We start from the raw sequence: 24,074 nt of genomic DNA on the forward strand, positions 1-24,074 counted from the left end.
GGCAACAGGGCTGGAAGCCAGAGAGTCGGACGGAGGATGAAGTAGCTGCGCTGACCGAGAGAGGCAGAGGTCATTTTCACGCTTCATGTCCTCTGTGCTGTCCCTGAACACGTTCTCATGTCATCCTGCTGTGCTGCTTGAACAGGAAATCACACGCTGAGCCCAGCTACTTCTACTTCACTTTAATCTGGTGGTTATTAGAAGCTATGGATTTTAAAAGAGAGATTATTGAACAGGATTTGTGGTTTTCACTTTGTCATTGAGAGAAATGGATATTTTTGTGTATTTTCTGTTTTTGTTGTACAGACTTTTTGTAATAAAAACACGATGAATTGCTCAAAGAACGACCACATCTCCTGCTGAAGACCTTTATCTTTATTTGTAGTTGGGACGGAGCATGTGAAATAAAACCATATTGTCCTGAATGAAACCAAAGAGGAGCAGTGAGGTGAAGATGGCTGCTGATGAGTAAATGAACAGTGAAGTGATGGTTACTCTGTGAGGGACTGGGAGGCGGGGGGGACTGCATGCATTTTTATCTTAATCTGTTAAAGCTTCTACACAATCACATAATCGAAGTGGCCACGAGGGTGAAGAAGCATGAGGATAGGGAGGAAAGCAGCAATGCATGATACAGTGACTGGTCTGAAATCAGTTGGCAAATCAGATTTAAACTCAAAAGAGTTCTGTACATCTTCACAAACCAAACACAAGAGACAGAAGCACAGTAAGATCACAACACACTGTAGTGAGGCAGCAAAGCCCCCCCACATCCATCAGGGGCATGGTCAGAGATCCACAGTGTGAAGCAAGGCATTGTTTCTCCCGGTCGGGTCAGAGCAAAGTGCTGACAGCTCACAAATAACCACAGCACGTCCGCCTCTTTTCTCTCCCTCACCAGAATGGAAACGTATGTATAAGCATGCATATTACACCAGGTAGTATATCTCCATCGCTATTGTACACATACAATATACAACTGTACAGAAAAGAGTAGTTGATTTTTAGAAAATTTTCATGATTGACAATTATTGTGAAAAAGTGTCACATTAAAATAGAAACGTTACTCATGATACAACCTAGATTTTTTTTTTTGGTGTATGAAAGAAAATATTTAGAGAACAAAAAGCTTTTTTTCATTATATTTACATAATAAATGTGGATGAAGAAAAACAATGTGCAAATCTGATTCCATGCAAGCTGTTGCATAATGTCGTTCAGGTGCTTGAGATATGTCAGAGGAAAAAATAAATCAAAGCTCCAGACCGGGGACTCACAGCTTCCATTCAACACTCTGCCCACACACACACGAACAAGGTCATCGCCATTCACACCGACCAACCAATCAGTCATTCACACGGCAACATCTGACAGGAAATAAAGTTAACGTTAAGATCTTGATACAGAAGAATTCAAACCAGATGTAAGTGGGGTAAGACTTTGATTTGAAGCCACCAGACAGAGTGAACCCTGCTCCGGCCGTGCACAGCACTGTTTCCTCGTCCTTCTTATTCTGCATGAAGAAGTAATACTGAAGTAAACGCAACTACACATAGGAGGTGGTGACAACTTGCAGAGGAACACAAAGCTCTAAGGACACTGCAGCCACAGACAGTGGTTTACATTTGAAACATTTTGTTCTTTTAATTGTCTTTTCTTACTTTCTACTTTGCCGAGGAGGTTAAGTTGACACCTTGGAGGAGGTTTGCACTTGTTTGCACAAAGGCCGGCTGATTTTAAAAATAAATCCAATCTGATTTCAGGTCCACGGCTGTAAGCGACGGTATCTCCAGAGGTTTTTATCCTCTGCACCCTTCCATGACTAGAGTAAACTAAATATTGCTGTAAAAACAATAACACAGATTATCTCTGATTTAAATAAACACTGTGTGAGAAAATCAACACTGGGTCTGGAGAAGCGAGATTTAGGAAAACAAAATTTGCTGCAGAATCAAAAACAAGGTGTCTCTTTCCTAAAAGCCAACGACAAAAAAGGCATGAATGAAGTCGAATAATGTAACACGTGCAACGTGATGCAATGAGGTTCATGTGCAAATTTACCATATCTTGCTAAATTCACCATTTCACAGGAGGAAATGAGATGGGTCTTTGGGCGACGGTGATCAAAGATGAGCTCTGACAGCACAAGCGAGTTTAAAAAGGCAACCTGAAAGCAAACAAATAAATAATAAGACGACTTGGTATTTAAAAAGGGAGTGCAGTATCGTGAATACTGCACGTCAGGACTTTTGTAACTACACACACACACATTAGGGTTGAGGAGTAGTGGGTAGTTTCTTTGCAGCCTCTTGTCTTCAAACAGACAACATGTGAGAGAGCAGAGATAGTTTTTTTAAATGTTTCAAAAAGAAACACATTTCTGTAACTGAAAGGTGTGATCACACACTAAGGCATTGACTTTTACAAATGGGCGACAACGGGACAGGAAAAATAAATACACAACATCTTTTCCCCTTGACATAGTAATTACAGGGCTATCATCTTTTGGCTGGTGAGAAAGAAAGATGGTGGGGGGATCGGGAGAGACAATGCAGCGTCTCCCTGCACCTCAGCCTCTCGAATCCTCCTCCTCATCCTCCTCTTCCTCTGCTGGCTGCTGGGCAGTGTCTGACCTTTTATACAGTAGCGCCCGAGAGGCTAGAGGGGGGGGGGGGGGGGGGGGAGTGAGGAAACCACGTCCGTGTGGGCTTTAACAGTCTTGCAGGGATGAGTGGTTAGTTGTAATGTTTTGCCGACCCTGTGTCACCAGTACACCCCAAAGGCCCGGTTTCATCCCGACCCCGGTCTGCCTGGCTGAGGCAGATGGACGAACAGCAGGAAGGATTACGGCGAGGAGGCGGCAGCTGCGTGGTATTTGACGAAGGCGATGGCCGCCAGCTCTTTGCAGAACTCCTCGAGCACGATCACGCCCTCCAGCAGAGTCATGTGGTCGATACTAAACGAGGAAACAATTGATTAAAAACTGCACTGGCTAAAGTAAACACAGGAGGTAAGTGCATGGAACCGTGTGCAGGTACGTACTTGATGCCCTCTGGCTCCAGACCTAATAACCTCTTCCTCACGAGCAGCAGTTTGGGGGTGAAGTCTGGGATGCGATGGATCCTCAACATGAGATCTCCCACCACCTGCATGAACACACAGGGACACAGGAGAAGTTATTATTTTTTTGAAGGGCTGTTTTTCTCCCCCATTCAAATTGATTTTTGAAAAATTTGAATTATATTCGACTGCAAAAACTCCCATCAGAACAAAACCCCAGTGATGACATGACTGTAGCTAACATTCAAAAACCTACGACCACCACATGGACATTCACTGCCTCTAAACTGCTGCTTCACTTTGAGCCACTGGGACTGGTTCTTAAGAGAAGGAGTTGGGCTGATTCCCAGAAGGAGAGGAGCTTTTCTTCCAGTAAGAAACAGGTCAAGTAGCAGCACGCAGAGAAGATTACAGAGAAGTGGAATTCACGCTTGCTCTGGCTTGAGATAAATGCCAACAGTTAATCGTGTCTTTGTTTTGCTGCATTGAACATTTTGTAAACCAATCTTCGACACTTCACAATACTACACCTGACAGAAACCATAAAGTTAAAACCTTAAATAACAGCGACTGTCTTCTCTGGGAATGGAAGTGTCTGCTACCAGGGATGAATAACATAAACAGGGTGTTATCTGAACCAGAGTCTTACCCTGACGATGACAGAGAACAGTGACCTGCAGCCCGGGGCCAGGCTGATATAAGGGTCCAGCAGGTACTCGTGTAGGTGGGGGTGTGGTAACAAAGACAGCTTGGACAGCACGGCCGTCACCTGCAGGTTCACGTCGTACGGCTGCGAGACAGAGGACACGTCAGAAGAAGCACTGACAATAACAACTAACTGAAAAATCACACAGTAGTCAGAATGTGTTAATGACAAACGGGACAATTAATATAACGCTCCCTCTCAGCGTTTAGGAAATCAAAATAAATACTTGATTTCCCAAAAGGCACACGCAGAAACCAGAGAGCTGCCAGCGAGTGCATTTTGCTTCTAAATCTCTATCAGTCATCTACGCAACTCCATCTAACGTGGTTTCTCACTTTGTTTATGACGGGCACTCGTTTAGATTTTTCTAAATAATTGGAAGGCTTCTGCATAATGAGCTGCTCATTTGCATTTTGCAACAGTAGAAGTATTCTGGAGCTGCGCTTGTGAACAGACGACCTCATTTAAACTCAGCTGCACTGAACACGTTCTACTGCAGGAGGATGTTACTGTTCGGATATACAGGCACAACAACTCAATCTTTACATACTGAAGGCTTCATTGATTCACTGCAATCTGGTGGTACATGTCAAACTAGATTAACCAGTTATACTTTGCTTCAGAAACCTCTGAATAAGTGAGTTTATTATGTCTTAATATTTTAATCTGATAACAGGGGGATTCATTTGAATACAGGTCACTCTATTAGCTGAACACTACCTCTTCCCTTAGAAGCAAAATTGCATTTCTGATTTTCTGATCTTCAGCAATAATTTTAGTGTGTTATTCCGACTTGTGCGCTAGTGGAGCTTAAACAATGCAACTAAATTTAATACAGACATCCGAATAATGACAGCAGTTCCATAGATGTTTAGTATATCGTGAATCAAACTGACCTGATCGAGGATGCGACCCATCCGGTCAAAGAGGACCTTGAGGAAATGTCCCTCAAAGAAGGGGTTGTCCAAGTTACACTTCTCGAAAGGTTTAGGATTTCCCCTCCAGTCCCACCGCTGGCACACCCCACAGAAGTCCCTGAACTGAGGGGAACAATAAAAAAAAAAAATGAGTGACCGTCACTCAGAAGCTGCCTCAGCCCTGTTACTAAAGTAAAGAACATAAAGATTGACAACGTCTCTCCACTTCCTCCCACTTTCCAGATTTGAAGCCAAAATACCCCAAGATACCTAACTGCTAACACAGAGACTCATTTGGAGCCAGGGTCTATGCACTAGTGACCAGGAAATGAAAGCCACGGTCTTGAGGTACCGTCAATACACACACTCAACCAATCACACGTCAGTCTCATGCTGTTTCAACCCATTTTTATAGCATCAAATAACTAATTAAATCCAGACTTATCGGAAAGATTTACAGAAAGAAAACCGTATTTGACAAAAACATATTCAAAGTGTATCTGACGTTAGTTTGGTCCATGTCTTATCCACTAACATGGAGGAGAAGGGACACATGACATATGCTGCATCTCGAACACCAGGTGGTGATTGAGATGCTTTGGCTTCACTTTTGGGGAGTGGTAATGACACCCATCTTTACATTTTTTGGTGAAACGCTCCAAGAAAGTGTTCAGGATTTAGGAATCTTCCCCATTGAGCGAGATCTCACCTGTCTGTGAGCGTCTCTGAGGTAGGTGTCATAGCCTGTTCCTTCAACGTGATTCGATGACTTGGCCTCATCAGGCACCAGGCACAAGAAACTGCCGAAATAAATATGGAAGAGTTACAACTTCAAGACTCAAACAGGCAGAGCAACCCTACACCTGTTGCATTATGAGCTCTGTCACCTGTTGACAATCTTGTGGACTTCCGTCTTCCCGTCGGACTTGGAGTGGTCGGGACTCTGCGGTGGAGAGGAGCTGAGCCAATCAGAACCAGACAGCCTGCTGTCTGGAGAGAGGTCGTCACCGAACAGTGGATCCTCCTCGAGGTCGCTGCAGAGAGAACACAAGTTCATCAAAGATTCTAAATTACTATTATTTATCAGATTTCATGATTTTTGTAATCGTGCAACAAGACACGTCAGTTGGATAAAAGGACCCAACTGGTTGTTATGTTGTTAAATGTTTTATCTCTTGTAAGATTTCAATTTGAGATTCACAAGATCTGATAGTAGCCGCTTCCACTTGGGGACTGTGGCAACTGTTATATAATCGACATGTTTTTAAATAGGACTTTTCTGAAAAGTTGTGTTTTTAAAGATTGTCAACTCTTCTGCAAACCTATGAAAACTACATGAAAAATATGAATGTATGAAAAAAAAAACACATCTTGAAATAACTCATTCTTATGAAAATGATTAACAGTAAAAATGTGAGAAATTCCTCTTAAGAGGTTTATGTTTTGTTATTTTCATTAATCATTCAAGACAAAGACAAGAAAACACAATCACTGCTCATTATAGTTCAGTCTCATTAGACTGACTTTGATTGACAGCAGCAAGCGGTTGACTTGGATTATCATGATCCCACTTAGTTGTGGCTCAGAAGCATCTCACTGACTCAACACACAGTGATAAATAATTCATGAAGTGGCAGGACATCTAAAAAACACAGCTAGATGATGCATTCACTTTATTTCTGCTGGACTGTGTCTGTGCAAAGGTTTTCCCCATAAAGTGTGTGTAAAGTGGGGCAGCTCGGCGAGGTCAAGGTAAGAGGCAGGTCCTTACACGGCGTCGTGGGGCTGGCCGTTCTCCAGCGGCTCCCGCTCCTCCTGCGGTTTGTTCTCCAGGTAGTTCCTCTCATCCAGGCTCCGCAGCACCAAGCTGTGGAGGATGTGCTCGTTGGGCTTCTGAATGAGATGCTCGAACAGCCGCAGCGTCATGATGCTGATCTGGGGACAGGGGGGACAGAATTAGGATTACCTCCCACTTTAAATCAACAGCAATGTGCCAAGCGTTTGCTCGCTGACAGAAAAGTGGGCAGATGCTGCTAAACATCCAAGAGATGAGTCATCCCTCTTTTGTGTGAGGAAAATGTGCGCAGTCGCCTTGTCAGATACTTATTCAAATTCATGATTTGTGTGATCACTTGAAATCTGAATCTTTGAAGGGCAGATGGCCATTTGTAGGAAATTAAAAACATTCATGTTTGGCCCTGGAATTAATCACCAAGTGATGTTTCTAGACATTAGATGTGACTGATGTCAATGTGTGTGAGTGTGTGTGTGTCTGTCATCGCAAGTAAGAGACAGACACAGCAGAGTCTGAAGAAGATAGAAGTCCTTATGTGATGTTCAGTGTTTAGATTGTGGTGGTGGCTACTAAAAATATCAATGCATTGAACAGCATAAAAATCTTTCAGATTAATTGTGAAATTGTAGCAGGTCAGAGGACGTCAACTGCGTAGGTGCTCCTTCATATGCGTCCCAGCCCATATCAGATTGTGGTTTGAGTGATTAGCTCTCCTGGAGATAAACAACTGTGTGATAAGAACCTCGTCGGACAGGTGGTCACAGTGCTCAATGAGTCTGTGTCTGAGAGGAGTCTGGGCGACAGTCGCTGGAGTCTCTGCATCTTTCTCCTCTCCCAGCAGGAAGTAAACCATCTCCTGCAGCAGAGCCTCTGAGGTCACCTGCCTGATGATCCTGTTCAGCAGGGCGGTGGACGTCAGGATTCCAACCTCAGACCTGTTAGCACCGAGAGGCAGAGCTCATTAGTCACTGAGCAGTCACAACACACTGACAAGCAAGACAAAGATCTTCAGTTCGGGTTGATTGAGTGATTGACGACTTACGTCTGCATGAGCTGTGGTTCCATCACAGACACAAAGAATCTTTCCCTGACTGCTTTTGCCATCACTGTGGCAGCCAACTGAAAGGCAGGGGAGAAAAACAAAGAAAAGCTGTTCAGCCGTCTGTGCTGTTCTGATACAAAAAAAACGTCTTTGTATAGAAGGTCTTTCATTGCGTCAAATCTGACTAAAACATGATGCATCAAAACACAGTGAGTCAGCAGTGGTTACGGACCTTGTTAGCCTCCTTGATAAGCTGGTCACAGTAATCTAGCCAGGACAGGAAGCTGATGAGAGCCCTCTTCCCTGTGAACACAGCAGCATCCTCCTTCTGGTTGTATACATCCAGACTGAAAGAGTGAAGCAGATAAAACCACTTTTAAAGTTATCCACAGAGAATATCGTTTGAACAATTATGCTGTAATGACACAGTTGCTACAAGACAGATTTCATTGAATATGTGCTTTTAAGGATAATTCGTGGTTTCAGTCCGCTATGGTGTTAAATATCGGTATCCACCCGTGTCTGCTAGGGTGCGTACGGAGCTTTATGTATTTCAACATTTTCCAGTTGGTGCAAAAAACGAGAAGTGAAAGAACGTTGACGCTTGTTTTTGAAAAGAGGCTGTGCATGGAGAACCAGTTGCCACTTTGTACAACCCAGCTTTGAAGATATACAAGGACACACAACTGTACACTGACTGAATGTGTAGACTGCACAGGTTCCAGGTGCAATATGTCCACCTACTGAAAAGGAATGTGGGATAAGGTGTGCATGTGAGGAATGCCAGACCAACGCTGACCCTCAGAGACTGTAGGCATGTATGTGTGAGCGGAATGAGTTTACAACTCTCAGCAGACATGGAACGAGGACAGTGTGATCAACCCTTTAGGCGGTAAACACTAGAAAGACATTTACCCCCAGTTGACTGCCTCCACTGTCTCAATGTCCAGGGGGTCCAAGCACTGTGGCAGGGCTTTGTAGAAGGAGACCAGCCTGTCAGTCAGAAGCTCACAGAGCTCCGTGTTTTCAATTATACACTTGGCAGCAGCAGGCTCTGGTAAACTGACCAGCAGCATTAGGCCTTCACACGCCTTCACCACTATCCTGCCATCCTGAGGGGATAAGACGTGGATAGAAGAAAAGAACATTGGTCATGGACATCAACTTTTAACTCACAACAAAAGGAAGAAAGTTAAATCATAGTTTACTCACAGGGCTTTTAGTGAGGTTGAGGAGGGAGGTGACCAGATTGTAATTGTTACTGTTGTTGTTGTTGTTGCTGGTTGGACTCGAGGTGGAGGCGGCAGCAGCAGCCTGTGGCTCCTCTGGGCCCCCCGCCTGTTCCCCTGGGAGAGACTGACCAGTGTCTGGAGCCTTCACAGACTCGGCTCTTCCAGGACTCCTCAACTCAGGTTTCTTTGACTTGTTCTGCAAGAAACGTCACAAAATTTGAGACATTTTCTGAGCAAGGTTCTTAAAATCTTGGAAGGTTCTTTAAAGTAATATATACAAATGAATATATTAGAATGTGAAGCTTTTTTCATTTTAATTTCTCTCGTGTCATAGCAAACCTACCTCAAGGAAGAAGTTCACAAGATATGGGTCCTGCTTCAGCTTAGCACAAACTATACAAAGGAACTGGATCTCTTCATTTTCTGTCGGCGCAGCGAGCACGTCCCCACACAGACGGACTAGTTTCTGAAAGCACATTTTAACAGCCACAGAAGAAAAAAGTTATGTAGGCTGTCAGTTAATGGACTATTTTCAGAAAAAAGAACGATCAAAAATACACAGAAATCTGGACTGGTACACATCTTACCTGTACAGGTCTGTGAACGTTGATATGTGGCAGGAGAGGCTGACGAATGTGGGCTAGCAGCTTTGTGTAGAAGGTTAGCACCTGCTGCTTCATTCCTGGAGGACACTGGAAAACATACAAACAGAAAATGTTCAGAATATATCCGGGTCGTCCACCAAAACAGATCCGTCCACTCGAGTGGGGCCTGGGCCACAATTTTCTGACCGAAAGCTTTGTACAATTAGCTTCTGGATTCACTGTTGTACTTCAGCCGATTTCACAATAACAGCTGTGTCCAGCTTCCCCAAACTCCATGGACTCCTTATTAATTCTCTGTCATGATTTCTTCTAAATTTTATCTGATATCACTTAGGTGTCATATCATGAAATGTATATCTCCCTGAATTTGTAGCTCATGTAGTTACCAAAGCATGACTGTCTTACATCAGCCTTGCCCAAGGTGTAGAGAGTCTCCAGGATCTTATGGTGTAGGAGATACTCCATGCAGGGCCCCGTCTCTCCAGACTCCCTCTCCCCTTCCTCCTGGGTCAGGATGTCCAGCATCTGTTCCAGGTGGGATGGGATGTTGGTGTCTGTGACTGGAGCTTTGTCATCTAACAGGAGAAAATACAAAAACATGTAAGAACATTTTTGTCTATAATGTAAAAACACAAAGAAAAAGTTTTCAGTTTCAGCATGAAAAAGCTAAATTCAAAGCACTTCACCTGTGCAAAGCTAAAACTTTTTGTTTTCCTGTTAATAGACAAAAGCAAAACTGCCTATCTGCATAGCGCCCTGTGTAAAATGAATTTCACTCAGTTACTGAAAGGTTATTTCAGTATTCTGATCAAAGGATGTTATTATTAAAAAAAGAATCCTTGTAAAGCTAATTCCACTGTAATTGGGTAGCTTCACAGTAAAGTTATTTTTTTAACATTTATATGCATTGACTGTGTAAGTTTGTCAGGATAGGGCACAAGCGAGCAACCAAAAGGGCAATGCATAATGGACGAATAAGAAAAAAGGATTAATTTATATCAATATTATGGACAAGTGGTTGCATGGTTGTCAAGTAAAGTCAGTCAAAAAACCACAACAGCGTCGCTTAAGTCACAAGTCTGCAAAACCAGTGATTACGTGAAAACCAGTTTGTTTATGCAATACTTGTAGAACACATAATCCTTCATTGTTTAGAGTGAAGAGTGAGAGAAGGAGACTTTCCTGGTCCAAATTATTCAAAAAAAAGGCAGATGTCAGTTCGAGAAACATTACATTACTGGGTTTCACCACCAAGCACCAGCTTAAATGTAAATGACACAGTCACAGAGCACACAACGACTTCTACTGGTGCAGAGCACACGGGTGAAGGAATTAATCTCACTGACTGGAGCTGGTCCACATAGTTGTTACTAACCCAACCAGGACAACATTCCCAGCATTCTCCACAGTAACAAAATTTCCTATGCTGCAATTTGCTCAAAAATCAAGTTTAAGTCAACTCTTTAAGATTTTTATTTAAAAATGAATGAATTGATTCATCAACAGGGAATACATCTTTATCTATACTATTCTTTTACACACTATGAACAACTTTTGAACAGGCCTAGATTTCCCTCATTGACGTCAAACCTAAGACTGGTGCCCTTATAAAGACATCATCTTTGCACAACAACATAACTACACTTGAGGAAAACATGATCACAGCATCCACATCAGTGTCTCTCTTCTTACCTGAAGTCTCGATGTAATAATGTGTAATGGCCTTCCAGTGATAGACAAAGTCCTCCTGCAAGGGCAGCGATGGGGCAAGCTGCAAAAGGAAAAGGATATTGAAATTAGAAACATGACAACTTTACCAACAAGTATATTGTATGTTTATACAGCTTGAACTGAGATATCATGTTAATTACAACACTTACATGAAGACATGTGTCAGTCACTTTAGCATTTTAAAGAGAGATTAAGAAAGTGCTGAGGATGGTTCTTTGAGTTTGATCTTATAGTTTCCAATGAGATGCTAGTTTGCAAAATGCCCGATCCCAAGCTGTGATCAAAGTTTCAGAATTTAATTAAACTTTCCCTTTCATGTGACCCAGGAGTGACACTTGTTATTGGTCTTATCCTCGAAGTTCTACGACATTTGACAGCCGTTTTAGACGTTTCCCTGTAAACCTGAGTGAGAAGTGATCACTAAGCAGCTGTAGACATGAAGCAGCTGGAGAACAGGTAATGGACAGGTAACTGCTGGTTTTCAAGCTAGTTAGCTAGCTGGCTAATATATGCTACATGACGCTTATCTGAAACGCGGTGCGACATAACCAACAAACTGTGGCTGAAATATTAACGACGAGACGTTTGCGCAACACAAGACGAGCATGTCCCGGCATTTCGACACCGCTCCTCGTCATGAGACCCCGCTGTTTGACACGGGGGAGCTAACCAGCTAGCTACGGCCGTTAGCTTAGCTCCTTGCGGCTATTATCAGCTGACGTCGGGGGCTAACGCTCAGTTTGTTAAGATATGTGTAACCATGTTGACGAGCTGAGATTCCGACTTAACACTGACGAGTCGCTCTGTTAGTTCGTATCAAAAGACATTGGACAAACAGAAACACATGTTGGTACATTGTAGCTAGCAGGGAATAAAGGCAAATAGACAACACAAAACGCTAATGGGCTAGCTAGCTAGTTAGCAGCGTATCCCTATGCTGACGCTGTGTTGACGTCTGGGAAAGCAGAGGCCTCGGCTACAGCGAACACACAGTACACATCACAGACCCAGTAGATGAACATATGATGTGGTTGAATATAACCCACCGCTTCCACCGCGTGCTGGAGGATCGAGGTGAATTTGGAGAACATTTTGTTCTTCGACTGGACCAGTTTCTCTCGAGAAGACCTAGAGAATTCCTCTATCTTCTTCTTCCTGTTGCCGCCGCCTCGATCCAGATTGGAGGTTTCATACACCGACCCTTGAAACGAGGAGGAGAAGCCGTCAGCAATAAAACTGGAGCACGTTGGACCTGGCACAGCCGCCGTAAACAACCGCACGTCCCCGGACCAGACTCGAGTATCGTACACTTTGGACACGGTGGCACTTCCCTCGCCAAACGATGACGCGTGCGCACCAGCAGGGGGCGCAGCGACCCCAGACACAGGGGTCTTTTAATGACCGACAGCGACTGACGCATACAAAGAGAAGAGACACTCAAAGAAGGATCGGTGTTTCTCTGCGTGGAGACGAGAATCAATGAGCACACCTCTAACACGTATGGAGCCGAATGTGATTCATATAAACACAGCGGCATAAATTATGTGGAAAATCTCAGTCAGCTGGAAAATATTACCGATCCTCCTCCCACGTGATTGGAGCCACTTTCCTCGGATTGCAGCGTTTTTCTTTTTGTTGCTTATACAAGGTCGAGCTTGCTTTAAAGTATCATGAAATAGATCGCCTCATATTTTCCTTTTGGTAGCGGGATTAATGGGGGGGGGGGGGGGGGGGGGGCTCCAGAGAGCCAGTCAACTTTCCCACTGAGCTCAAACAGCACAGTCATCCCAGAGGGAGGAAGGAGAAGTAGGTTACCTGCTTTTAGGTTCGGCTGACCTGCAAAGAATCTGATCTCGTTCACGAGTCTGCAGTTCTGTGACATTATGTTCAAATATGGACACAAAGTTGTTGGAGAATAAGAGGGATGCTGTCTGGTCCAGGACACGCCCTGCATGCATGCCTGTCGCGGCTGGGAAAGGGCTCTCTCCATCGAGCAGCCTGTGTAGTCTGGTCTGCCCCCCCCCCCCCCCCCCCCCCAAAAGGCTGAACACTACCATGCCTTTAATCCTCGTTAAAAAACTTAACGCATAGATAATATCAGGTTGTCCGCCTTCCATCCTTCCTCTTGCAACCGCACCGGGGCTTCTCCTCCTCCTCCTCCTCCTCCTCCTGACAATCCCTGCTAAAGAAAGGCAGAAAGACAGAAAGAGGCTCTACCTACCGGGCATGTCTGCTGCTAGAGGTGAGTCTCTTTTGCCGCAGAAGCTTTCATAACAATACACACCCAGGTGGAAGTCCTATTACTGTCCTCCGTCGACTGATGGAGGGAGTCCTGGTTCAAGGATGGACGCAGTGGAGAACAGAGCCCATTCGCGATGTCTTTCTCGAGGCAGCGTTAAAAATGACTGTGTTTCTAAGTAGGTTACACCGGTGCACGGCTGAAACTACACCTTCCACTGCTGCAGCCCTCAAGTTATCTTGTTGATATGGACAGTTGTGTATTCTGGTGCAACTATATATATTTCCCACTGCTTTTTGCACATGCACCTCCTGTGATTGCTGTTTCTGTGGATGGTTCGTCTATAAGCAGGAGGGGTGGTGCATGTATTTAGTTAAATGCTGCACACACTTAAGCTGTAGACCCGGGTTCATTCTCAAGTGGCTGGTTGTGATGCAGTTGGGTTGTGTGATCCAACCCCTTAAGTGAAGTGATGAAAAGTATCGGATTAGTTGTTGTTTGGTTTTTTGGGGGGGAAGGTAAGCAAACTATTGGTCTCACTGTGTCTGCTGCTGATTCCAGGTCAGATCAACCTGCAAACCATGCAGGTGGACCTTAGTGCTGTCCTGGATTCATGTCAGGTGACTGTGTTGGAGGCTGAAGTGATAAAGAGCCTCCTGCTGTGATCAGATTGTCTGACTGAGACAATATGACATGTTTCCTGTGGACATATCACCTCTTGTCCAGGGAGCTTCTTTGGTTGGAGCTGACCGGTGGGTTATTTACACAGGTACATGTAAAAACCCACAGAAGCTATAGTCCCAGGACCCCCTGCTGGTCTGCGGGAGTCCTCACGCGTCACTGAGTGGTGCGGCCGGGTCCAGTTGCCTATGTGCAAATTAAGTATTTTTGATTGATTGATTGACCTCAAAATTATTATAGTAAATCTGCAGCTGCATTCACCATGACTGGTGTGATCCTGTTATCGAATGAGTCATCAACCCTGCATAAAGAGGCTCTATAGCTGTTTGTAACTGCCCTTCTCTGTGTAGCTGTTTCAAGTTGGCTTTGAACCCCCTCCATCACTGACGTGGTTTCTACTGTATGTGTCCTTCGTGGCTGCCGGTGGAGATCGATGGAGCTCAGAGCCCATCCAACGATTGACAGACCCTCTGTGGGACATGGATCTGATTAACATGCTTAAGCCCCCAGCAAACAGCCCATCATTTATCATGAGACGTAACAACCCCAAATTCTACAGTTTGAACATAGTGAAGTGCCAGTTATCTCTCAACAAATATGACAAATCAGGCGCAATGGTACAAATGTGCATGTTTGGGACAATATGTTGAATAACTCATATGGTTCACATTCAATGCTTCCACAGTTACAGTGGTCGTAGTGTACCCATTTCATATGCACTTGATATGTTGATGTATATGTGTTTTAGTGCAGATAAACAATTCAATGTAAATACATTTTTGTTTAGCATGTAGAGAACCTGCATGCACCTCCCCATGTTTTGGCTATAGTCAGAATGTCATCTGATTGATAAATCGACTGACAGGGAATTAATCTGCACATATTTTGACAAAAAGCCAAACTTTCTCCTCTTCAGCTGCTCGGTTGTGAGGATATGCAGCTTGTTTTTGTTGCATCAGATTGCTGGATTGTTGGTTGGCCAAAAGAACAATTTAAAGGCACCACATGGACTGAAGACATTTATAATGAATATGTTTTTCTGTTTTTTTCCTAATGTTTTATGGAGGAAAAGACTGATAGAGAAAATAGTTACAAGTTGCAGTCCTATTGGATTATTGACATTATCCGTCAACTTTAATGTTCATTTTAAAGCTCTCCAAAGCTGAAACTTGTTCTCTTGGTTTATTATTACCTCTGTCTGACCTCTGTCTGTCTGTTAGTAGGATTACACAACAACTACTGAAGGGATTACTGCAAAACTCGTTGGAAGGATGTGGTATGAGTCAGGGAAGTACCCACAAAATGTTGGTGCGGGTCCAGATCAGGGGGCGGCTCCAGGAATATATTTCAGTGTCTTTGTCATTGTGAGAAAGGGTCTTATTCAACATTGTCATAGATTTCCTAGAGATTACGTCATGGATCTTGATGAGATAAGCCAGGCAGGTTTAGGGGACTGATATTCATGAGTGTGTGCAATTTGGGGGCATACTAATGGGACTGTTCGTAAGGGTACTGTTGGGCCTCAGCGAAGGTATAAACTCTGAGTTTCATTCTAGATTTTACATTATGTAGTATTGTCAATAATACAGTAAACACTCATCAAATACATGCAGGAAAGATTAGAACTAAAACATTTTGGCCGATTGATTGATTTTTTTTCCCATTGCAGGAAGTCAAAAGATGTAATCAGATTCAATCAAATGACTTCAAGGTTTTCTCCTCTCAGTATACACACCTATGATTAGCCTCATTTTCAGTTGTCCAGCTAGCATTTGCCATTTCTGATCTCTCAGTCCTGCAGTCACCGACCCCCCACCTCTTCTATCAGCACAGGGCCATCACCTTGGAAGAGATGCCCTTCCATTACCCCACCTTATAATAAACCCTCGCGGGCATACAACTCTTTCCCAGACTTTTAGTCTGATCATATTTCCCGTGCTGTTTTTCTTTTGTCGGGAATCGCCAAGCATGATGGAATCAAACGTGTAGTATCCTGGGGGATTTAGACAGAGCACATATTGCATATATTATTTCAAGCTGTGCAGCCATTTTCGTTTCTCCCTGTGAGTCGCTCATTACGAGGCTGATGGCCAATGAGCTAAGGGGGTGAAATACATTGTTCAAGGTCACCCTGGGAGTTGAGGGATTATGTTTCTTATCAAATTCCTCCATCTACTGTATATTACCCCTCCTGGTGTGGGAAACCTCCCTCTGCTTTTCCATTTAGCAGAATCTCACCATTTGTTTTAATAGCTTTGAGGTTTCTTCACTGTTTTGGTTAGCGGTGCCGGTTAATGAATTGTTCATCTTGGACCATTTAGGCCGGCCGTCTGTGGGTTTGTTAATGGATGTGGGTCAGTGTTGGTCATATCTTATATTAGATTTGATGAACCTCTTTGGAGACATTGTGGTAAAGTAATGAAGTGTGCTGAATTGATGTGTTTGAGGGTTTTCCTCTCCTCCTAACAAAAGTATTTACCACAAGGTTCCAATGTTCAAATGTAAAAGTCCTGTAACCTAAAGCTTAAATACCCGATCATGTTAAATCAAATTTTCATGTAACTTTTATGCGCAGGAACTTTTCCTGTGGTAGCACCATAAAGTAAAGTAATCATCACATCTGGATATCAACATTGCTTTAAGCGACTCTATCCCCCGACACCTTGTACATCTCCAGTCTTGCCCTGCTTTGACTTCCTCCTCTGCCCCGCCCTGTTTTTTTAGAACGGGTTTAGCACATCCTGAACACCGTGCCTGTTACACTGCAGTGCACTCCTGATGATCAATGGTTGATGAAAAAAAAGAGGCAAGGCTCCATTCTGCAGTAACCCAATCTGATGCCTCCTCCGTATCCGACCACTGGAGAGGGCTGCTCGTGCTCCGGCAGCATGACCCTCTGCATCAGCACTTTTCTGTCTCTCTCTCTCTCTCTCTCTCTCTCTGTCTCTCTCTCTCTGTATACTGTATCGCATGTAGGAGGGTTTGCTGTGCACGCGCATGCATGTGTCCTGGCAAAAGGCTGAATAATTGATGTGCTGGGGAAGGAGTGGAAGTGCTGCCGGACGGGACGGTGTGTGTGGGAGTGTGTAGAGATGGGGGAGAGGAATACGGAGAGGAATCAGCCCGGCTACGATGGGCTCTGCAACTACGCCCAAAAAATCACCTCCTGCTTCGGACTGGATGGTAAGACATGGGAAACATAAAGAGCTGTGTGTGTGTGTGTGTGTGTAGATGAGTGCGTGTGTTTCTTCCAGTGCGGAGCAGGATGAAGAAACAGCAGAGGCTATGAAACCATTCGGGATGTGTTATGTGTGCGATGCTAATTTGTCTGCTTGCAGGGGCGGCAGTCTTGTTTTACGAGCATGTGTGGGCTGATCTGCGAGTGTGTGGGTCGTTGTGGCAAAGCTACCACACAGTGGATGACAGTTGGAGGGCAGCGCCTCAATGCAGCAGAGTAGAATGTCCTCAGGTACGCTGAGGTCCATGTGTCTGCGTGTGGGGGTGTAAGAGTTTACGTCTTCCAGCTCATGACGATCACATCTTATCTCTTCTCTGAGAATAAAAGTGTGCTTCTAAGCTAAATGTATTTGAATTAGATCAAGTCCCGTATTGATATAAATAGTAAACTCATGCTGCTGACTTCAGACGTCCTGCCTCTGCTGTGCACCCTGTCAGACAAAGAGGAACCTGATGTCCAGGCCGAGCCCAACATCTCCAGACAAAAAGGGTACTTCGTGCTTTGTCATTGTCTGCTGCTGTCCATCGGGTCTATGGACCCCAGTGTTCATTTCATTTAGTAGGAGAAAGTAGAGATCTGTGATTAGTCTTATCAGTTTGATGATTATGACATGTCATGGAGTTTTTTTTATTATTAATCAGCGTAAAGCTCTGTCTTTGGATTATGTTTTCCCATAATGTTTCCAGTGTATATCAGTGCACTGTGAAGTTACATTGCTTTTGAGTTTGCTCAGATTCTCTTTCAACAACTTTCCAAACAGACAATGACTCAATATTTACTGCACACTGAACTCAACATTTCCAAGAAAGAAGATGATCACATCTAAGATAAAGAATTCATTGGCTAGATGTTGATTATATGCATGCGGCTTGTTAAGAAGATGCTCTGAAAGTTTTTTGCAAAAACAAATCCATCCCGATATTAGATGCTTCGAAGATTCAAATCTCAGAACATTTCTTCTTACAAATTCCAAAATTCTTCATCCAGTGATTTTGGAGGATAACATTGAGTGACTGCAGGCCTTTTCCACCCCAGTGCTGATGTAGTTACACTCTCTTTTACTTTGAAGGATCCTGCTGATAATAAACACTGTGCATTATTGGCTGCTGGGATGACCTTGTAAAGGACTGGCAGACGTCCAATGAAGTTTACCCTGAAAGTACGTCTTGGATCTCAGTGATGCTATCCATCCATCCATCCATCCATCCATCCATTCATCCATCCATCCATCCACTCTGCCTTGACTGTACTGTCTAACCTCAATCTAAGTTAGATTTCATTTCATACTAGGCCTGCAAGGAGCACTGTGCGATCTCGGGACGTGATGAGGCCACAGGGGAGGGCCAACAGGGACTGGGCGAAACCGGTCACAAACAAGTGTTATTATTTCAGCTTAAACCTTTGATACACAAGATAGGTCAAAAGGAAATTAATTTAATTCAGTATTTTAGGTATTCCCCAATTAAATCCTTTTTTTTTATTTAATAAAATCATTTCCTTTTCTAATTCAGCATGAGTGTTTCTTTGCTATATTTTTTAATGAATGTATTTGATCATATATGCTAAGGAATAATTAATCGTGTTTTTGATTACCACAAATCATTATTTTCCTTTTGTTCTTTCTTACTTTATAAACAAACCAAACTTTTCTATTGCTTCATCACTTTGGAACACATGGCCCATTAGTATGTATATGTATTCATTACCGAGCACCTACCATTCATTTCACACAGACGCTTTTGCACATCTGATGCATGTAATCTTATTAGATAACTATATCTTATATAACGATAGCTAGAATAACAAGATAAAGTATAACAGTAAGTACTTAATAGATTGATGGATATGAAGAATAAGCTGGGACTGTGATCTTAGGTGAAAGTTTTGGTGCTTATTGGACAATGCACAGTGGAGTTAAAAAATACTCATGACAAATCAGTAGATGGCGCTATGACCTGGAGTTAATATTGACTTGGAGCTGTACAGGCCGGACACTGATCATGTGACATAATTTTGGTGCTGATTGGACAATGTAGAGTAGAGTTACGACTTTGTTTCCTTTAGCGAAGGTTCAATCTTTACCGCACCTCAATGTTTATGCGGTTTGAGGAAATGTCACAATTCAAGTCATAAGTCCATGGTGTGACGCAAAATCTAAATTTGAGTTAAAATCTTTGTTAAAATACACAACGTGTAAAACGTCCAAAATGGCCACAAAATCCAAAATGGCTGACTTCCTGTTGCGTTAATCAAATTGGTGCAGGAGATTTTTTTTTTTTGTCCGGTCATGATACATCTGTGTACAGCACATGATTGCTGCTTTGGCCCTAAAAAAAACATTTAGTGAACAAATAAGAATTTAGATGCATCTTAAACACTTTCTCAGAAAAGATCTAGTCATTTATTGTTGCATACTTTGAATGTGGTGCAGAGTGAACAGAGAAGTGATGGGGAGGATGCACATGAGTCACATCAAGTATAGAGAATCCCACCCTGCGCAGGGCCAACCTGATGCAGAGCTACCTAACCCCACCCAGAAGATAATCATAGGCTGGACGTCAGCTCTAAGCTGCTTAAGGCACCAGGCTGGTTGTGGTGAAGACACTAAAAGTGTAAGCTTCTTTCCATGTGTCTCACTTTGTCATACCTGCTGCCTGCTGTTTGGTGTCTCCTCCTCAAGGTGCACATCAGCACTCCACCTCTTACATCCACTGCACATCTGAGGTGACAGGTGGAGGGATCAAGGAGTTTCCACTGGAGGCCACTCTGGATATTGGATACATGATCTAAAGATGAGCTGCTGTGAAGTTGCCCTCCAAGCTCCGGCTCCGTTTCCACGTTATGCCTCCGTGAACACCCCTCACTCTTTTTGTCCAAAGACTACTGGATTATAGAGCAGGGCCGAGGCTGATCCTTGCCGACGTCTACTTGCTGTGCTTCACCGTCCTCTGTGGGACAGTCGGAGGGGAGCCAGGCACCATGCCGACTCTGCCTAATCTCAACAGCCTGGGGAAACTGTGCAGCTCCAGCCGCAGTCAGAATGTCGACCGCGTCCAGGTGAAGCGCAAGAGCTCGGTCAAGCGCATGTCCGTCATTGAGGATGGGCATGTGGCTGAGGTCCTGTATCTCATTCCCAAACTGTACATGGAGCAGCTGCCCCACCTCGACCCAAACGACTATTATCTGAGTGAGAGGCTGAACGACGTCGCCACAGGTAGGACAGGAGGGGAGAAGATGCATCTAAATCTATGTGAAACCTCTCTTTGCCGCCTTCTCTGAAGCCCGTACTGTGATTTGTAACTGTAACCTCAGTCAGCTTCAGTGATGAATCAATAATATAAGTAATTCAAATTGGCCATTAAGATTAAGACATTTGCTATCGATCTGCTTTTAGAGCTTTGATTTACGTTTAACGACACCTTTGATTAAGTTGCATTTCATTTATTATTTCCACATCTTCTACTTTTCCCTCTTCAGCAGTCGTCTGTTGATATCACAAGGCTCTGTTGATTGCACCCTGTGCCGCTGCATTCAGTTTGTGTGTAGGTGTTTGAAAGTGAATTGATTAGTCGTTGCCCAGAGATGACTTCATTTTAATTGGATGACAGCGAGTGATTACACTTCTTACAGCTCTACACATCTGACCTCTGTGTGTATATGTGTGAAAGCTCCTGTGCACAAGTTGCACAGCCATAACTCCAAGAAGCCCAAAAAGTCCCAGCTATGCAAATGTTAAAAAATTCAGGAAATTAATCACAGTCCCCTCCATAGTTACATAAAGCAATCCTATACGCAAGGGCAGACCTGCTACATTCTGCCAAGCAACAGTACATGACGAAGCGACTTGGTGGCTTACATCAGGATTACAACATGGGCATGAGGACAAATAGAGATTTTCAGATATTATGTATTCCCTGACTGTGTGCCAGAAACAGTAGTAAAATCATCATTGCTTGGCACTTAGTTATCTGCAAATAACGCCAGCAACTTCGTCCATTACAGAATCAGAGTTTGATTTTGACTTGTCAAGCAAGGTTTGACTCTGTATGCTGACCTGCGATCAAAGATCGCAGAGGTCAAGTTTTATCACATCCACTTCATTTCTGCAGTGGCAGCAAAAGTCAGCCACACAGTGACAGTGATGGGACTTCACTGAGACCCAGTGTCTGCTCTAGAATGAGTTTGCAAAATTGTAATCTTTTATTCACCCTGAACTCTTCTTTGAACCACTGAGACCTCAGCCCCAATAAAGCTGAAACGTTGTCTTCACTGTTTCAATACTGTGAAAGATTTTTCACAGTATTGAAAGATTTTGGCCCCTTTATGGCCTCTGATTCAGAAGAATCCTTCATCCACCGCTGACCTCTTCACCAGCTGAGGGCTTGTGTATTAGTGGCACTGATTCTGTTTCAGCAAGAAATCTTATCCAGAGGTCGCTGACTATTTGATTCAACTTTTCACACGAAAAACAAGTCAGCAGCCCAAACTTCCAATGTAGCATTGGGGTGAATACGATTTTGAAGCATTATACCTGGTTACAGAGGATTACAAAAATAAAAGGTGCTCAGTGTTTTGTAACCCATTTTAAAATAGAAGCGAGCTGGTGGAGTGCTTGTTGCTATCCAGAGACCAGAGACCAGCGACCACGAGTTTATCAGCATTTTCTGTCATGATAAGTGGGTCTCTGGTGGATTTGGAAAAAATCTGGGAATCATCATCCAGTGCGTGTGTGTGTGCGTGTGTGCGTGTGTGTGTGTGTGTGTGTGTGTGTGTGTGTGTGTGTGTGTGTGTGTGTGTGTGTGTGTGTGTGTGTGTGTGTGTGTGTGTGTGTGTGTGTGTGTGTGTGTGTGTGTGTGTGTGTGTGTGTGTGTGTGTGTGTGTGTGTGCGTGCACTTTTACGTGTGTGAGTGTGTGTCAAATCCACCCTCCCACAACCCCCACTGTTAATCCATGGGATATCTGGAGTTTAGCCACAGAAACCTGTTAAAAGTTACCTTTTGCAATGTAGCGTCGGCCTTGCTTCACTGCCCGAGGCAATAGTCTAAAACATACAGATCAAATGGCATCTACCACCTTGTCCATGAAATGCACTTGCTGTCTAATAAAAGTGCCTAATCTGCACTGATATGTCTGGGTAGTCTATAGCCCCCTGACCAGGTTATTAATGTACAGTTGGACATAGACAATTCATAGGTGAGCCAAATGCAGAAGAGACCGTTCATCCATGGATAATAGGCTTTCCTTCTCAGCCATTGCTCTTGGCAAAGTCTTATGTTGCATGAATGTCCAGCAGCTCCTGCTGAGATTATTAAAAGATGCAAGATGATAACAGGACATCCCTGTGTTTGTATTTCACAGTGAGCAGCAGCTCCGTAAAAAACTCAAATTTTTCTCAAGTAGATGAATTGACCTGCAGCATTAGAGGAAAAACAGAGCAAGGAAAGGGAGTATTCAGTCATCACAAACTCATTACATATTCCTCTTCCTTCATAATAAAAAAGGGTGGAGTGCTGGAGAAACTATTTTTACCACTCGCCTCACTGGCATGTCTCCATCAGGCAAAAAAACGCCCCTGTGGAAGCTGATGCGTGTTGATGGGTATATCCAGCAGGTGGCACAGTTGACACTGCAGTGGTTGGATGCCGTCTGAATGCGTAATGGGCTGCCCTGCATCAGCAATTACAGAGGTGGTGCTGATGCAAAACTATTCCTTCCCCCACCCCAGCACGGGCCATACGGATGTGGGACGTTGTGGTCACTAATATCTGTGACCCAGTTACTGAAATGTTTTTTTTTTTTCTGCTCAACAAAGTGTCAACAAACAGTTATATGGTCAATTGTATTTGTTGTTTAATAGGAATAAACAGAAGAGATCTCTGCACACTTAAATCTATCAAATGTTCCCTTTATTTCTATCTATCAGACTTTCATCACAGTGCACTGCTAGTGTGATTTTTGCTGGTCTTCCTGCAATATTCTCCAGGAGGCAAATAAGGAACTACTCATATGTTTTATTGTGGAGAACTGCTTTATCAGTTTTGAATGAAATGTTTATAAATAATTAATTGAATAATTGATTGTATGTATATAAGTAGATGGGTTGTAGCATATGCACAACTAGTTTGATAATGGTCATGCATGAAACTTAATATTCAAAGAAAACCAAAAAAACAATTATTTACAAAAACGGTTTCCTGCTGGATTTGCATGAATTTCGCATGCTGCAAATCTTTCCTCTCTTCTTGCAAATTGGGTTACCTTGCTTCAAATGGCCACATGTAGATGATAAAACCATGTACAGTTAACTCTCCAAAGCAGAGTCCATGAGAACCGCCAACCGCTCATCAAGTCACCCTGGCGATGTTTTATGATATAAGAGTTGGTGTGTTCGCCAGGATCAGCCAGGAATGTGCTCTCTCGTGCTCTCTGTAATTGGATTCCAAAGGATCCACTAAAGATATTAATGCAAAGCTCATGCTCAAAGCAGCGCGATTATTAGCAACTTAGGCTGTCACTCGAGGTGAGCCTGGCATCACTGCAGGATGATCAGGTCGACCGTGTTGAGTGGAGAAGATTAGATACCGGTAGCCTTTGTTTTCCTCCCGACTTGATACTTTTGTTGGATCCCTCAAATCTGCAAATAGCATGGTTACTACATTTTTTATATTGATGATAAATATTGGGTTTGTAACCACATCAATGTGCTGTTCTGACCTTAAGTTGGAGATTCCAAAATAAGTTGGCCTCTTACTCCATGCCTTTATTTTATTTTATTGTTATTAATCCAGCAGATTCTTGCCCTTGTGAAGGTGATTGATTTTCCGCCTG

General features: G+C 43.5%; 2 protein-coding genes across 3 annotated transcripts in view; one reads left to right on the plus strand and one right to left on the minus strand.

Moving 5' to 3' along the window:
• Positions 1-354: 354 nt before the first annotated feature.
• On the minus strand, positions 355-12,431 carry fhip2a (FHF complex subunit HOOK interacting protein 2). Its single transcript, XM_062400525.1, has 17 exons — positions 12,135-12,431; positions 11,050-11,128; positions 9,763-9,932; positions 9,340-9,444; positions 9,096-9,218; positions 8,733-8,948; positions 8,436-8,632; positions 7,753-7,867; positions 7,521-7,597; positions 7,221-7,413; positions 6,455-6,618; positions 5,571-5,717; positions 5,393-5,483; positions 4,663-4,806; positions 3,710-3,850; positions 3,043-3,146; positions 355-2,956 (listed from the first exon to the last, which is right to left on the minus strand). The coding sequence occupies exons 1-17, from the start codon at positions 12,177-12,179 to the stop codon at positions 2,845-2,847; spliced, it is 2,223 nt and encodes a 740-aa protein (XP_062256509.1). The 5' UTR covers positions 12,180-12,431; the 3' UTR covers positions 355-2,844.
• A 4,543-nt stretch (positions 12,432-16,974) lies between these two features.
• ablim1a (actin binding LIM protein 1a) overlaps positions 16,975-24,074 on the plus strand; it is a 38,262-nt gene continuing 31,162 nt past the window's right edge. For both annotated transcript variants that reach the window (XR_009923902.1, XM_062400536.1), the window contains exon 1: positions 16,975-17,191. Coding sequence is in view for 1 of the 2 variants with exons in the window: in XM_062400536.1 (XP_062256520.1) it covers positions 17,101-17,191 (91 nt within the window). In the remaining variant the exon portion in view is untranslated. The remainder of the gene's footprint in view (positions 17,192-24,074) is intronic.

The sequence above is a fragment of the Platichthys flesus genome, chromosome 12, assembly GCF_949316205.1.
Source record: "Platichthys flesus chromosome 12, fPlaFle2.1, whole genome shotgun sequence".
Taxonomy (NCBI): Eukaryota; Metazoa; Chordata; class Actinopteri; order Pleuronectiformes; family Pleuronectidae; genus Platichthys; species Platichthys flesus.

What these genes read in the sequence shown, in the direction of transcription:
- fhip2a (XM_062400525.1), bottom strand. Translation starts at nt 12,179, where the DNA reads ATGTTCTCCAAATTCACCTCGATCCTCCAGCACGCGGTGGAAGCG. An exon ending in TTATCAAGGAGGCTAACAAG is followed by an intron (nt 7,598 to 7,752) that starts GTCCGTAACCAC and finishes CCTGCCTTTCAG; the next exon opens with TTGGCTGCCACAGTGATGGC. An exon ending in GAACCACAGCTCATGCAGAC is followed by an intron (nt 7,414 to 7,520) that starts GTAAGTCGTCAA and finishes CGGTGCTAACAG; the next exon opens with GTCTGAGGTTGGAATCCTGA.